Source organism: Engystomops pustulosus, chromosome 2 (genome assembly GCF_040894005.1).
Source record: "Engystomops pustulosus chromosome 2, aEngPut4.maternal, whole genome shotgun sequence".
NCBI classification, from domain to species: domain Eukaryota; kingdom Metazoa; phylum Chordata; class Amphibia; order Anura; family Leptodactylidae; genus Engystomops; species Engystomops pustulosus.
The window spans coordinates 221656291-221672928 of record NC_092412.1 but is presented as its reverse complement, the minus strand read 5'-3'; the positions used below and the strand labels follow the sequence as shown (position 1 = coordinate 221672928).

The following is a 16638-nucleotide window of genomic DNA, read 5'->3' as shown; positions in this document are numbered from 1 at the left end:
ACTCTATATATCACTTATGGCCTTTGTTCCCAAAGTGTCCAGAAAATAATTTAGGAAAACTGGGACAGATTTATCTGCGCCACATGCATCATGGGTTTAAGGCAGTTTTTAGACACCAAAATTGGTCTCCAAAAATGGGGCGTGACTGTGCGAAAAACTGTGCACCAAAAATATTGGCTTTGTTTCTTGGCATAAAGCGAGCCAAATAATAAGAGGTACAGAATTGGAATAAGACAGTCTTCAGATTTTTCATTTATCATCAGACAATTATAAATCTGGTAGAACATAAGACTTGTCTAGTATATGTGTGTGCTGTCTTACTTTATGATATTCTTCATAAATCTACAGCATCTATTGCATGTCAAAGGTGAGTTATTGCGGTGAGGTAAGTAGATGACAGTAGCTTAATGTTAAGTGGCAGAATTATACAGTGTAAACTATAACCTCCATTGGAAGCCTCATGCATGATACCAACTCAGTATAATATCAATATAAGAATTGACACTAAACTTATTAATCCATGTTTCAATAATTTATTAAAGAACATTCTTAAGGATAAATGTCATATTTAAAAAAGTTTCCCATGGAAGCAGTGTATTACTTGGTAATCTTTTCCAGGTGCATTTAGACCCTATACACTTTAATAAGTGCTCTGTTTAAAGCCAAAAGAGCGTAAGAGACCTTCTGGGAAAGTTGAGTTCATCGCAGAGTCAACCAAAATAGTGAATTACTACCTACAACAAACTCATGAAGTGCAGACAGAATCTCAACCTTCGTATTCACAGATGCGATTCTGCCAGTGATCTCCACCATCCAACAACCGTCTCAGGACACCAGAGGCCGTGAGCAGCAAACGTCCAACACCGTGCAAAGCTGCTGACAGAGTCCGGAGAAGTTCCCTGTTAGAGTAAATAATAATTATATAATGCACTTTATGTACTTGACTCAAAATGGTAGCAATTTTCTTTACATTAATCTCAATAATTTGTGGTTATAACTAGAGATGAGCGAGCACTAAAATGCTCGGGTACTCGTTATTCGAGACAAACTTTTCCCGATGCTCAAGTGCTCGTCTCGAATAACGAGCCCCATTGAAGTCAATGGGAGACTCGAGCATTTTTCAAGGGGACCAAGGATCTGCACAGGGAAGCTTGGCCAAGCACCTGGGAACCTCAGAAAAGGATGGAAACACCACGGAAATGGACAGGAAACAGCAGGGGCAGCATGCATGGATGCCTCTGAGGCTGCTTAATCGCACCATTATGCCAAAACTATGGGCAACAGCATGGCAATGACAGAGTGACCGAATGAGGCTAGATAGCATCTAAAACATCCAATAATTGACCCTGACACTATAGGGGACTATGCAGAGGCAGCGGCAGCAGCGGCAGGCTAGAGAGTGTCTTGGCAACATACCCCAAATGAACTCAGGCTTAAAACCAATGGGTGGCAGAGAGGAACCAAAGGAGGTGAGCAAGAAGCGCTCAAATAATATCGGTAAATGATAAAAGTTTGGCAGTATATTTTGTAGATTACACAGCAGGGTGGTGACAAAGTTAACAAGTTTGATGTGGAAGCCATGAAAAAAAACCCAAAATTCTGCCTGACACAGCTCGTTTGATAAGGGGACCATGTATGGAGGCAGTGAACTAGTAGTAGATTAAAGGTGCTTCAGTTAAAACTATGTTAGTTGGATCTTGGGATGGAGCTGGCGCTCCGCTGCCAGGCGAGCTTTCGCCAATCCAAGCCCCTGTCTCTAGGCTACTCCCCAAACAGCACTTCTAAGAACCTTTTGTATAAGATCAAGTGTAGTAGCGTTCTTATAAGTTTGGGTTCTGGCAGGTGAGGGGAATGTAAACAGATGCGCAAGAAGCGCTGAAATAATATTGGTAAATGATAAAAGTTTGCCAGTATATTTTGTGGATTACACAGCAGGGTGGCGACAAAGTTAACATGGAAGCCATGAAAACAATCCAAAATTCTGCCTGACACAGCTCGTTTGATAAGGGGACCATGTATGGAGGCAGCTATATGGACTACTTTTGGAGGCAGCTATGGCGATGACGTGTGGAGGTAGCAATGGAGACAACGTGTGAAGGCAGCTAAAAAGACGACGTGTGGAGGCTGCTATGGAGACAATTTAATTTGGATAGTGCCTGTATGTGGCAGTCCAAAAAAGTTTTCAAACCAGGGGAGCAGGTAGCTGGTCCTCCAGAAAAATTACATAGATTGAGTGCCTGTATGTGGCAGTCCAAAAAAGTTTTCAAACCAGAGGAGCAGGTAGCTGGTCCTCCAAAAAGATTAAATAAATTGAGTGCCTGTATGTGGCAGTCCAAAAAAGTTTTCAAACCAGAGGAGCAGGTAGCTGGTCCTCCAGAAAAATTACATAGATTGAGTGCCTGTATGTGGCACTCCCAAAAATTGTTTAAAACAGAGGACAGGGTAGTTGACCCTCCAGAAAAATTAAATACATAGAGTACTATAGCCAGAGCCAGTTGGCCCTGGCAAAAAAATAGCCAGTTTCCTCTGCTTTAGTGTACAAAGAGGAGGAGAAGGAGGACAATGAGGAGGAGGAGTGCATACATTATTCAGGTTCAGCTTCTTTCACCTGGTGGAGAATGGAAATGCGGAGAAATCCAGGCTTTATTCATATTGATAAGCGTCAGCCTGTCAGCGCTGTCAGTCGACAGGCGTGTACGCTTATCGGTGATGATGCCACCAGCTGCACTGAAAACCCGCTCGGACAACACGCTAGCGGTAGGGCAGGCAAGAACCTCCAAGGCGTACAGCGCCAGTTCGTGCCACATGTCCAGCTTTGAAACCCAGTAGTTGTAGGGAGCTGTGTGATCATTTAGGACGATGGTATGGTCAGCTACGTACTCCCTCACCATCTTTCTGTAAAGATCAGCCCTACTCTGCCGAGACTGGGGACAGGTGACAGTGTCTTGCTGGGGTGACATAAAACTGGCAAAGGCCTTGTAAACAGCACTTCTAAGAACCTTTTGTATAAGATCAAGTGTAGTAGCGTTCTTATAAGTTTAGGATATGGCGGGTGAGGGGAATGTAAAAAGATGTGCAAGAAGCGCTGAAATAATATTGGTAAATGATAAAAGTTTGCCAGTATATTTTGTGGATTACACAGCAGGGTGGCGACAAAGTTAACAAGTTTGATGTGGAAGCCATGAAAACAACCCAAAATTCTGCCTGACACAGCTCGTTTGATAAGGGGACCATGTATGGAGGCAGTGAACTAGTAGTAGATTAAAGGTGCTGAAGTTAAAACTAAGTTAGTTGGATCTTGGGATGGAGCTGGCGCTCCGCTGCCAGGCGAGCTTTCGCCAATCCAAGCCCCTGTCTCTAGGCTACTCCCCAAACAGCACTTCTAAGAACCTTTTGTATAAGATCAAGTGTAGTAGCGTTCTTATAAGTTTGGGTTCTGGCGGGTGAGGGGAATGTAAACAGATGCGCAAGAAGCGCTGAAATAATATTGGTAAATGATAAAAGTTTGCCAGTATATTTTGTGGATTACACAGCAGGGTGGCGACAAAGTTAACATGGAAGCCATGAAAACAATCCAAAATTCTGCCTGACACAGCTCGTTTGATAAGGGGACCATGTATGGAGGCAGCTATATGGACTACTTTTGGAGGCAGCTATGGCGATGACGTGTGGAGGTAGCAATGGAGACAACGTGTGAAGGCAGCTAAAAAGACGACGTGTGGAGGCTGCTATGGAGACAATTTAATTTGGATAGTGCCTGTATGTGGCAGTCCAAAAAAGTTTTCAAACCAGAGGAGCAGGTAGCTGGTCCTCCAGAAAAATTACATAGATTGAGTGCCTGTATGTGGCAGTCCAAAAAAGTTTTCAAACCAGAGGAGCAGGTAGCTGGTCCTCCAGAAAAATTACATAGATTGAGTGCCTGTATGTTTGTTTAAAACAGAGGACAGGGTAGTTGACCCTCCAGAAAAATTAAATACATAGAGTACTATAGCCAGAGCCAGTTGGCCCTGGCAAAAAAATAGCCAGTTTCCTCTGCTTTAGTGTACAAAGAGGAGGAGAAGGAGGACAATGAGGAGGAGGAATGCATACATTATTCAGGTTCAGCTTCTTTCACCTGGTGGAGAATGAAAATGCGGAGAAATCCAGGCTTTATTCATATTGATAAGCGTCAGCCTGTCAGCGCTGTCAGTCGACAGGCGTGTACGCTTATCGGTGATGATGCCACCAGCTGCACTGAAAACCCGCTCGGACAACACGCTAGCGGCAGGGCAGGCAAGAACCTCCAAGGCGTACAGTGCCAGTTCGTGCCACATGTCCAGCTTTGAAACCCAGTAGTTGTAGGGAGCTGTGTGATCATTTAGGACGATGGTATGGTCAGCTACGTACTCCCTCACCATCTTTCTGTAAAGATCAGCCCTACTCTGCCGAGACTGGGGACAGGTGACAGTGTCTTGCTGGGGTGACATAAAGCTGGCAAAAGCCTTGTAAAGCGTACCCTTGCCAGTGCTGGACAAGCTGCCTGCTCGCCTACTCTCCCTCGCTACTTGTCCCGCAGAACTACGCACTCTGCCGCTAGCGCTGTCAGAAGGGAAATACTGTTTCAGCTTGTGCACCAGGGCCTGCTGGTATTCATGCATTCTCACACTCCTTTCCTCTCCAGGGATGAGAGTGGAAAGATTTTGCTTGTACCGTGGGTCCAGGAGAGTGAATACCCAGTAATCGGTGCTTGAATAAATTCTTTGAACGCGAGGGTCACGGGATAGGCAGCTTAGCATGAAATCTGCCATATGCGCCAGAATCCCAACGCGCAAGAATTCACTCCCCTCACTGGCCTGACTGTCCATTTCCTCCTCCTCCAACTCCTCCAACTCTTCTTCTTCTGCCCATACACGCTGAACAGTGAAGGACTGAACAATGGTCCCCTCTTCTATCTCGCCAACATTCTCCTCCTCTTCCTCCTCATCCTCCTCCACCTCCTCCGATATGCGCTGAGAAACAGACCTAAGGGTGCTTTGGCTATCAACAAGGGAATCTTCTTCCCCCGTCTCTTGTGACGAGCGCAAAGCTTCCGACTTCATGCTGACCAGAGAGTTTTTCGACAGGCCAAGCAGCGGGATGGTGAGGCTGATGATGGCGGCATCACCACTGACCATCTGTGTTGACTCCTCAAAGTTACTCAGCACCTGACAGATATCAGACATCCACGTCCACTCCTCATTGTAGACTTGAGGAAGCTGACTGACCTGACTACCAGTTCTGGTGGAAGTTGACATCTGGCAGTCTACAATCGCTCTGCGCTGCTGGTAAACTCTGGATAACATGGTTCGTGTTGAATTCCACCTCGTGGGCACGTTGCACAACAGTCGGTGAGCGGGCAGTTGGAGGCGGCGCTGCGCTGCCCTGAGAGTTGCAGCATCTGTGCTGGACTTCCTGAAATGCGCACAGATGCGGCGCACCTTTGTGAGCAAATCAGACAGATTGGGGTATGTCTTGAGGAAACGCTGAACTATGAGATTTAACACATGGGCCAGGCATGGCACATGTGTCAGTCTGCCGAGTTGCAGAGCTGCCACCAGGTTACGGCCGTTGTCACACACAACCATGCCTGGCTTCAGGTTCAGCGGTGCCAGCCACAGATCAGTCTGCGCCGTGATGCCCTGTAATAGCTCTTGGGCGGTGTGCCTTTTATCGCCTAGGCTCAGCAGTTTGAGCACCGCCTGCTGTCGCTTAGCGATGGCACTGCTGCTGTGCCTAGAGCTACCGACTGATGGCGCCATGCCCACGGATGGTAATTCAGAGGAGGAGGTGGAGGAGGGGTGGGAGGAGGAGGAGGCATAGTAGGCCTTTGAGACCTGGACCGAGGTAGGCCCCGCAATCCTCGGAGTCGGCAGTATATGACCAGCCCCAGGGTCAGACTCGGTCCCAGCCTCCACCAAGTTAACCCAATGTGCCGTCAGCGATATATACACGTGCTTGTGCAGGGCTGGGACGGCACATCGGGAAAAGTAGTGGCGGCTTGGGACCGAATACCGAGGGGCGGCCGCCGCCATGAGGTTTCGAAAGGCCTTGGTCTCTACCAGCCTATAGGGCAGCATCTCCAGGCTAAGCAACTTGGAGATGTGGACGCTGAGGGCTTGGGCGTGTGGGTGGGTTGCGCTATACCTCCTTTTGCGCTCCAGCGTCTGGGGTATGGAGAGCTGAACGCTGGTGGATGCGTGGAGGCGAAGATGGGGTTTTCGCACGGGAGGTGTTTGGGTCGGGGTCCTGGGCAGGGGGCTGACTAGCAGATGACACAGGGGAAGGAGCAGTGGTGTGCCCGGCCGGAGGTGAACGGGATTGGTGCCATTGAGTGGGGTGTTTAGCATTCAGATGCCTGCGCATACTGGTGGTAGTTAAGCTAGTAGTGGTGGAACCCCTGCTGATTCTGGTTTGGCAAAGGTTGCACACCACAGTCCGTCGGTCATCCTGTGTTTCTTTAATGAACCTCCAGACTTCTGAAAATCTAGCCCTCGCCACGGGAGCTTGACTACGGGCAACATTTGGTGCTGATGCACCAGCTCTGGCCCTGCCTCTCCGTCTGGCCCCACCACTGCCTCTTCCAACCTGTTCTGCTATAGGACTCGCCTCCATCTTAGAAGCACTGTGTTCACCCGGCCTATCAACCCAGCTTGGGTCTGTCACCTCATCATCCTCCGATCCCTCAGTCTGTTCCCCCCTCGGAGTTCCTGCCCTGACAACAACTTCACCACTGTCTGACAACTGTGTCTCCTCATCGTCCGACACCTCTTTACACACTTCTTCCACTACGTGAATAATGTCATCATCACCCACAGACTGCGACTGGTGGAAAACCTGGGCATAGGAAAATAGCTCAGCAGCAGCAGGACAAGTGGTTTGTGACTGTGGGAAGGGTCCAGAAAACAGTTCATCAGAGTATGCCGGTTCAAATGCCAAATTTTGGTGGGAGGGGGCAGACTGGGGGGAACGAGGCTGAGGTGGAGGAGCTGGAGGAGTGCGATTTCGGTGACATGGGTGGACTGCGTGGAAGACTGACTGGTGGACAAATGGCTAGAAGCATTGTCCGCAATCCACGACATCACCTCTTCGCACTGTTCTGGCCTCAACAGTGCTCTACCACGAGTCCCAGTAACTTGAAACATGATGAACCTAGGGAGTGTACCTCTGCGGCGTTCCCCTGCTCCCCCATCAGCAGGTGGTGTCTCACCCTGCCCAGGACCACAGCCTCTGACCCCTGCAGTAGTTGGACGCCCACGTCCACGCCCTCGTCCTCTACCCCTAGCCCTCGGGTTAAACATTTTCCAAATTAAAGTGTAAACTTGAAAAAAAAAAATTTTTTGTGTTTATTTTTTTTTAGTTTTTTATTCTTTTTTTACAAAACGATGCTATCCTATTGCTATGGCTAGTTTCTAACCTACACTGACAGCACACAACTGGATTTTGTGCTTTGCAAGATGAGTTTGAGCTATAAAATGAAATAAAGGTAAAAAAAAAAAAAAAAATCAGCAGACTCTGCCTAATTCTAATCAAACCCCTAACAAATTGTCCCACTTCGGTGTTTGAGGTGGATATGCGTGTCACTAAGAGCTAAACACAACGGTCGCAGGTCTCCCAGCAAATTCCTCACAGTATGGTACTAGCTGCACTACTAGTGCCAGCAAGCCCAGCCACAAGCAAACAAAAAAAAGGAAAATATAACGCTATTGTAGGCCTAAGTAAGCCGTTGGGGTTCTCCTATGGCTATTTTGTAGCCTACAATGAGAGCACACTGCTTTGCAAGATGAGTTTGAGCTATAAAATGAAATACAGCTAAAAAAAAAAAAAATCAGCAGACTCTGCCTAATTCTACTCAAACCCCTAATAAATTGTCCCACTTCAGTGTTTGAGGTGGATATGCGTGTCACTAAGAGCTAAACACAACGGTCGCAGGTCTCCCAGCAAATTCCTCACAGTATGGTACTAGCTGCACTACTAGTGCCAGCAAGCCCAGCCACAAGCAAACAAAAAAAAGGAAAATATAACGCTATTGTAGGCCTAAGTAAGCCGTTGGGGTTCTCCTATGGCTATTTTGTAGCCTACAATGAGAGCACACTGCTTTGCAAGATGAGTTTGAGCTATAAAATGAAATACAGCTAAAAAAAAAAAAAATCAGCAGACTCTGCCTAATTCTAATCAAAGCCCTAATAAATTGTCCCACTTTGGTGTTTGAGGTGGATATGTGTGTCACTAAGAGCTAAACACAATGGTAGCAAGTCCCCCTGCAAATTCCTCACAATATGGTACTAGCTGCACTACTAGTGCCAGCAAGCCCAGCCACAAGCAAATAAAAAAAAAAAACTATAACGTTATTGTAGGCCTAAGAAGGGCTGTTGGGTTCTTGTAGAATCACTCCTGCCTAACACTATTCTAATAGAACACCCTAACGCTTTCCCTGACCAGCAGCAGCTCTCTCCCTAGCGGCATCCAGACACAGAATGATCCGAGCAGCGCAGGCAGGGGCTAGTCTATTCCAGGGTCACCTGATCTGGCCAGCCAACCACTGCTATCGACGTGTAAGGGTACCACGTCATGCTGGGTGGAGTGCAGAGTCTCTTGGCTTGTGATTGGCTCTGTTTCTGGCCGCCAAAAAGCAAAACGGCGGGAGATGCCCTTTTCTCGAGCGGGCGAAGTATTCGTCCGAGCAACGAGCAGTTTCGAGTACGCTAATGCTCAAACGAGCATCAAGCTCGGACGAGTATGTTCGCTCATCTCTAGTTATAACTCAAGGACAGCCTGTACAGACCCACCCAAAATTGTAACTGAAGAGTGTAAGTGTCAGTACATGGAGGCCCATAAGTCTAAAACCTTGAGAGGTTTTGCTCAGTGGCTACTCAGTCAGCTCATTGGCTTACTCTAAAATGTCCATGAGACTGACATTCATTGCCAGTTATTTGGTTCCTTGTGTGTTGGGTTTTCCTGATCTTGATTCTATATGCTTACCATCTGTTTTCTGACTGTGCCTTGCATTCTGATTTAGTACTGTGCTGTCATCCGGTTGTGACTGGCTTGGTTTGCTGACCTAGATTTTGTTTTTACCTTTTCCCCACATTAGTCAGTTTAATGAACAACACCCAGTTGTGCGCAGTCATCTTGGACAATTACCATGATTTGTATCTTGTCCCTGTACGTGCTACTGAGCCTGAAATATTGTCTGTTAGGTATGGTTTAGTACTCTGATGGGCCTGAGCTAAAAGAAAATATTATTACTATCTTAAACTACCAGGTTGTTCCATATTCATCATTTTACTGACCGGAGCACTTTCTTTGGTCCCAGGCACTGGAAGTCACAGCTCATGGAATACAAGCCATAGAAGGTCGCCTTTATATTTAGGCTGCCAAACAGATCCCTTGGGTTAAGCTTGTACACATCAAATGTGATCCGTGCAATATCACGACTGTTCTTTGGTTTCTCTTGTTGCAAGGAATAAGACAACACACCCTGTAGGAAAGACAAAGGATACCTTATTATTAATAAATAGCAATGTTCTTATTTCAAATTTTTCATTTCCTCTTATCGTTGTGCTTTTTGCATTGAATTGCCCAATAGTCTATTTCTCTATCTTCAGTAAAAGCTGTATCAGACTATTGCTTAAATGCAACAGAAGTCACTCAGAGCAGAGGGGATGGGGAGTGAAGCAGCTTATTTCAGATAGCTAAGAGCACAGCCATGTTAGGACAGAGATCTCTTTGGCTGGCTAATTAACCCTACAGTTGGAAACCCTATAGTTGGAAGCCATGTCATTAGGCTTCTTGAAAATCATGCTTGATTTTAAGGGGACTACCTTACAAAGTAGCCAAAAGAGGCAATGTTTTCTTTTTCCTATCCTGGAAAACATTTTTGCATATCTCCCAGAATCGCCCTGTGGAGTGTCAATGGCTGTAAATCTCTACATGCCTGCAAGCCGGCCTTAATTGGCAAAGCCTATTAGCAGCCGTGTCACATTGCCACACCAAAGTCCCAGAGGATCCCCCAGTGGGCTTTCACCTAATACTGGTGAGAGAGCTTCCTGAGATAGAGCAGAAGACAACCTAGTTTGGAGGCTGGCAGGATCTATTTCCTAGGGGGTGATGATGGGCGGGCCCCAAGAATAATTTTATCTGGTGGAGCATAGGAATCCCAGCCCGACAGCGACTGGTAGTTTATCCTGGAAAATATTGCTGACAATAACTTGCAAAGAGAAAACAGTTCACAAAGTTAAATATATTATTCTAAAATTTAAAATTATTTCGCCTTATTGAAAATTCCAGTAAAGTTTACAAAAAAAGTCACCTTTCTTGGATTCCATTTTTGTCCTTTTTCCAATACCATGATAACTGAACCATCTTCAACGGTGTCAAAGAATTCTTCTGTATCCAGTAACGTTCCATCCTCTTCCAATACTAAAGTCACAATACCTGTCAGAAAGAGGGTATCCATAGCCTGTCAGAGACAAAAAGTAATATTGTGTAATACCAGAAGTGGTTACTTGATAATACTTAATTTGTTAAAGGCAGGACTTCTCAAGGGTGGGGTGGGGCCTTGTGAAACAATCCAAGGGTTCCATATCCGCTTGAACAGCTGGAACGTGTCAGTCCTAGTCACCTAATTTCTCTCAAACATGATTAGGTTAATTCTATTTTTAACCACTGTAAAGGACAGATCAGACATTTTCCATTTTGCTGCTATATATATTCTAGTTGCTAGTGCTATGAATTGAATCAGTCGATGGGCTCTGTTTTTGTTCGCTGGCTTATCCCCCAACAAGAGAACCACCAGGTTCACTGGTATTGCATTACCTAATAGGGACTGGATAAAGGTTTTAACATTGTTCCAGAGAAAAACAATAGTAGGCCTTATGTAGCAATGTATGGGAGGTTTCTGTCAGTGAAATCAGTTGGCTACCTATAGCTAGGGTGGTGCAGCAATGTCTCTCGACAAAGAGAATTGGCTGACCAGGTCCGCCTCCCACTGTTCCAAAAATCGTGACTTGACATCCGGGGGAGGAGCATTGAATATTAGAGGGAGATCGTCCCCCTACCAAATGGATCATTTATAAAAATATTTTCAAAAGCTGTACAGGAATCCAAGGATGTAATTCGATGTTACAATTGATTGAGCCTAAAGAGTTCAGAGGGAGGAACCTCAAATTTTGGACTGATGGCATTGCTAGGTAGAAATTTGCCCCTGGACATCAAGTGCCACACAAGGACAGTGCCCTTTGCTGGCCACCATCTAAAGTTCCCTTGTTCTAGCTTTGGAGGAAAGACAGGGTTGTGGAATAAAGGTAGAAATAAGGAAGGATTGGATTGGAGTTTATGCTGGAATATGACCGAGCACCACAATTTTAAGGAATGAAATGAAAAGGGTTTGTACAGAGGGTGGCAATGTGTGTCATCCAAAGCAGGCTTGGCAAAGATACAGGCTAAAGTAATTGGGATTCCATCTAGGCGTGTTTTTGAGGGTAGCTATAGGGGAAAATTGGGCTATTTGAGCTGCATTGTAATAGAGGATGAAGTTGGGCATGGACAAGCCTCCCAGGCATTTATGTTTAAACATAGTGGAGAGTGCAATACGTGGGCGTTTATTGTTCCAAACAAATTTAGAGACGTGGGACTATATAAGTTGGAATGTTCTCGCACGTAATGGAATTAGGCAGGAATCGAAAAAGGTATAGAAACCTTCGTAAGGTCACGATTTTGATTGTCTGGATACGACCCAGCCAGCAGAGCAAAAGCTTAGACCAGCTGTAGAGCTGTAGTAGTGGGTGTAGTTCCAGCGGATTAGTGTTGATCTATGAGTTGTGAGCCTCACCCCAAAGTATGTGATATAGTGTGGCTGTATTTTGAAGCCATTGAAATCCACCAGAGCTTCCTGTGTCTAGATGAGGTATGTAGACAGAGGGCCTCTGACTTATGCATATTTACCTTTTACCCCAGTAACAAAATTTAAGCTGTTAAGGAGACGCAATAGGTTTGGTAGGGACTTGTGGGGACTAGTGATTGACAGGAGTATATCTTCTGACTTTATAAGTATCGTGGGTAGTGTAATAGTCCTGATTATCAGGGTTGGCTCATATTGCTGCAGTTAAGGGTTCCATAGTTAGAGCAAAAAGAGCTGGTGACAGGGACCAGCCTTGACATGTGCCCCTGGCAATTTGAATAGGGGTAGGGTGATGTGTAGGGAGTTCAAGGTAAGCTACTGGCTGATCAAATCAGATTTGTTTTTGACGGAAACAGTAAAGTTGTTTACCTTTATGTTATTTAACTAAGTAAAACAAATTCTAAATTATTCTAACATTTATATTTTATTAAGATTAACACTATAGTCAGATCCAGGAGTTATTTCTCAATTTTTTGCCACAGTTACTCGATATGATGTGATGTCACACATGGTATGATGTTGTGACTGACAGTTACTCACCACGTTACCTGCAATGTGCAATGTGACCTAAACCTTTCACTTTATGCATGTGGCCCATTCAGGGAATTAGACAAAACAACCAAAATGAAATCATATTCACTGTACCCCCCCTTTTAATGCCAGTTTACTGTGAATGAAGCTCATAAGCATCAAAATCTTATCAGTGGGGGTTCATGCCAACATACAGAAGCTAAGCTTCTGTAAATAAATATCCTTTGCCATGGGGTTGTCCAGGTATATAAAAAGGGAGGGTTTTCTTTGTCTTGGGGCCCCTTCTCCTCCTCGGGACCCCCTGAACACAGTCACGCTAAACCTCCCATGATGGCGGTCCTATGTACGGCAGTGGTCAGGGCAGCACCACAGCTAGATGGGAGCATAAAGAGAGATAAGTATGTGCTGCTTATTATTTTTAAAGTCTGCTCAGCCATATCTAAAACATTTATTGACAACTTTTATAGATAAAACTTTTGTAGAAAACTCTCTTTATATGAAAACTGTATAAATGGAACACCAATTTTTAAAGACTTCCAGGCAGTATTTAGATGACATACAACTTAACTTAAATCGTTTTAAGGATTTAATGGGCCCCAGTGACTACACAGGGAATTCAATCTTTTCCATCATTTAGCAGGTTAGAATATCGGATTAATCTCCCCTACATAAACATTTGATATAAATAATGGAAATTATTTAGGGGAAATTTTGTTGTCTCCATTACAGGATGACATTTGTAGATTTGCTTCTGTACCTTTGCTATAAGTTCTCGCAGGGAGCCAGCAGTAAGGCCTTTCCGTACAGAGCGGTCATGGCTACATACACGGAAGGGTCTCTGTGGTGGAGCTGAGGCCGTTTTCACTCTCCGGGTTATCTCTGAACCTACTGATGAGACGGACCTAGAAAACACCAATACAATGCGATACATTGGTCAATATAGAAATATACAGCATTATTATGGGATCTGATGGGAATGTTACATAGTCAACTGTCAACTATTATTATCATCTTCATAAACTTTAGAGAGGACCTTTATAATATACACATAAGTATCTACAATTGGATACAATAGCCTGAGGTCATAACTTGATTAATGTAAAGTGGAAATTGTATGATACAGACACATATACTGTATTTGAAAACTTTCCTGCCTTTAAAGGGATTTTTCCACGAAGACAAGTTTGGCCCTATCTACGGGTTAGGGCCTAACTTGCTGATCAGTGGGGGTCCCGGTGCAGTTTTTGAAAACGTTGATCCATCAGTTAAATGGAGCAGATGGACGCGCATGACAATTCGGTTCTATTAATCTCTATGGAACTGACGGAACTCTTATGGAGCAACGAGGGGTCGGTCGGACCCCTCTTTTTCGCAATCTGCAGGGGTCTCAGCACTGAGACCCCACTGATCAACAAGTTAGGCCCTATCCCATGGATCTTTCTTTAATTGCATGTTATTGAAAAATGTACCTATGTGAAGATAATTTCTCATAAATGTAGCCATCTTGTTGCCTGGAAACGAGATAGTTGCCCTTGGATATGACCACTCTGGCAGCAGTGGCCACACATGCTCTAATGAGTCCTGTCTGACCACCTGGAGTCAGCTTTCATTACTATATAAGCTGGCTGTGGGACATGCAGTAACTCATGGACACTTCACATGCAAAAATTATTTGTTTCTTTGTGCAAACACTTCCGCAGATGTGGTCATATCCAAGGACAATCATTTCATTTCTAAGGTACAACATGGCTACATTAATGGAAAATTATCTTCCCACTGGAACATATTTTTAATAACAGGATTACATTGAATGTGATTGCTCAGATAAGAAAACCCCTTTAAGTTAATTCTCTCCTTTCTTGATACATACTGTTCGGGTGACGTCTGTCTGTGTGTTAACATCACCTTTGGTCACTGAGACATCTGCTGTTTTCTAATCTTACATTGTGAAAGCAGATTATTAGAACAATGTGATCTCTCTCATTGGATAAGAAGTAATAGAATCATATAACAAATACAATAGTACATGAGTTTTATCTGACTGGCCTTATATGTATGTGTATGTGCGTTATTGTCACAAGGTTTGGCTAAAAAAGAACAAAAAATACTCAACAGAGACCTAACTTTACCTCCTAGATTCCACTATGAACCCTGTAGCAAAGCCCTCCAGTGAAGAATAAAGTATATAATTGGCAGCCAGTAAAAGTATAAGGGAGCCCCCTCAGGATCCATGGCCGGAGTGATTATACCCTCAGCGCCCCCTATAGTTACCCTAGTGATACTGATATACCCAGTGCTATTTAAGACCCTGAGACACATAACTCTATATAAGATTTAACCAGCAAATGACAAACCTTAAAGCCCCAACACCGAGGTTAGATATAAACTCCATTAGGCTCCACTGACAGAAGGCGAACCCCTGCTCCCTTGTAGCCAAGCGATTTCCAGCTAAATGACATGGACTATGAAACTTTCCAGCAGACAAACACAAGAGCAAAGTTCAACAAAGAGAACAGACTGCAGATTGCAACACTGAGAAAGCATCAGTGACATCACATTAATGTTGGCAACACTGGTATCTAGGGGCACAGTTATTTCTTCACACATATAGAGGTTAAGATTCCAATTTCTTAGGATATTTAGACTTTGGGGGGAATTTATCGCGGTTGTATCACATATTGTTATAGCCAAGAACAGCTCATAATATATTGCAACATACTCGTTCTAACACAACCATGAACAGGTTGGAACTCACTTTCATATTGCCCCAGTTTAATGCAACATTTACTAAGGACCCTGAATTGCCCCGGAGTTTTGGCGCACACGATCGAATTGTGGCGCATCGGCGCCAGCATGCACGCGACAAAAATCGGGGGCGTTGCCATAGGAAAATCCAACGTATTCGGAAAAACCGCCTTATTTTTTTTAAAAAAGTGTCGCTTGACACGCGCTTACCTGCACCCAGCATAGGATGGTAAACTCCAGCGGACCTCGGCCTTAGTGAATCACCGGAAGACCCGAATCCTCGACGGAGAACGCGACGCTGGATGGCGACAGGACGGGGTAAGTAAATGTGCCCCATAATTCGCTGATATGCACAATTGTGTTTTTCTGAATTCTTAAATGGGAATGTAGTGGTAATGCTGTGGCACTACTGCTCAGCTCCCATTGGAGTGAGCTGCAATAGCATGGCCCTACCACTACACAGCGTAGTGTGCTGTCTGCTTCCATGTCTGTAAACTGTTCAGATCTGGTGTCGGACCACCAATGACCTAAAATGGACAACCTTTCTAAGGGCTCATTGATTTGGTTTCAACAAAAAACACTTCCGTTTTCATTCCATTTTGTGTCCAAATAAAATTAGGTCAATTTTTTTTGTTGATCAATTTTTTTTTTAAATCTGTAAAAAAATTTTTTACGAAAATTAGATTAGTTTCCCATGCATTTGAGGTGATATAAAAGACTACACATCAGGGGCATGGTCTCAGGAAATGGGGTATGGCTTTGTAGTTAAAAGTCTGTGTGCCATAAAAAATAATTCTGTCTGCCAATATATTTATTTTCCATTGTACATTGATAACTCTTCCCCTGTGTGTTGTACATAGACTTCTCTTGCCATCTAAAATTTTCGTTTTCAACAAAACATGGATCAATGGAGAAAAACTGACATGTAAAAAAACATACAGAAAATATTCAGTGAAAATTATGGAAAAATTGGATGTATGAATAATTCTTAACGCTGAGTTCACATCTTTGTTGAGGATTCCCCCCAGAGCCTTCTGGCTCATTATCATAATTGTAAAAGTTGAATTAAGAAGGAAATAGGCCGTGGATAACAAATATAATAAGATTATCACAGTCACGGTGCCTGGATCTATAAGTAAGTGCCCCTGGTTTTTCATGATGGACTTGATGGTAGATTTTGCCAAACTATCCCCTTTTAAGACATTTTCCTTTTTTTTTTAAAGTATTTATTTTTGCATTTTTACACAAGAAAAACATGAATAATATCACAGGCGTTGGACTACAGTTCCGTATTGCGATGACCAGGTAATCGGTAACAATTGCTACAGGTTTCAGTAAGTAAAAGAAGGCTCTGGCTGGCAAGGTGAATTTTTCAACCAACTGATCTAAAGATGGTAGTTCAGAATAGGAGGATAGGACCTGGCCAAGAATTTAACCCCTGCAGC

At 44.2% G+C, this 16638-nt stretch overlaps 1 protein-coding gene across 1 annotated transcript; it reads right to left on the bottom strand.

Annotated features, from left to right (window-relative positions):
* Positions 1-555: 555 nt before the first annotated feature.
* CIDEB (cell death inducing DFFA like effector b) lies at positions 556-14941 on the bottom strand. Its single transcript, XM_072138225.1, has 5 exons — positions 14803-14941; positions 13206-13350; positions 10328-10477; positions 9309-9496; positions 556-899 (listed from the first exon to the last, which is right to left on the bottom strand). Exons 1-5 carry the CDS (start codon positions 14838-14840, stop codon positions 767-769), a joined length of 654 nt encoding a protein of 217 aa, XP_071994326.1. The 5' UTR covers positions 14841-14941; the 3' UTR covers positions 556-766.
* Positions 14942-16638: the final 1697 nt, after the last annotated feature.

Coding starts and splice junctions, on each gene's coding strand:
- CIDEB (XM_072138225.1), bottom strand. CDS start 14,840: ATGGAGTTTATATCTAACCTCGGTGTTGGGGCTTTAAG. Junction 13,351..14,802: donor CTCGGTGTTGGGGCTTTAAG/GTTTGTCATTTG, acceptor GGTGTTTTCTAG/GTCCGTCTCATCAGTAGGTT. Junction 10,478..13,205: donor TGCGAGAACTTATAGCAAAG/GTACAGAAGCAA, acceptor TGTCTCTGACAG/GCTATGGATACCCTCTTTCT.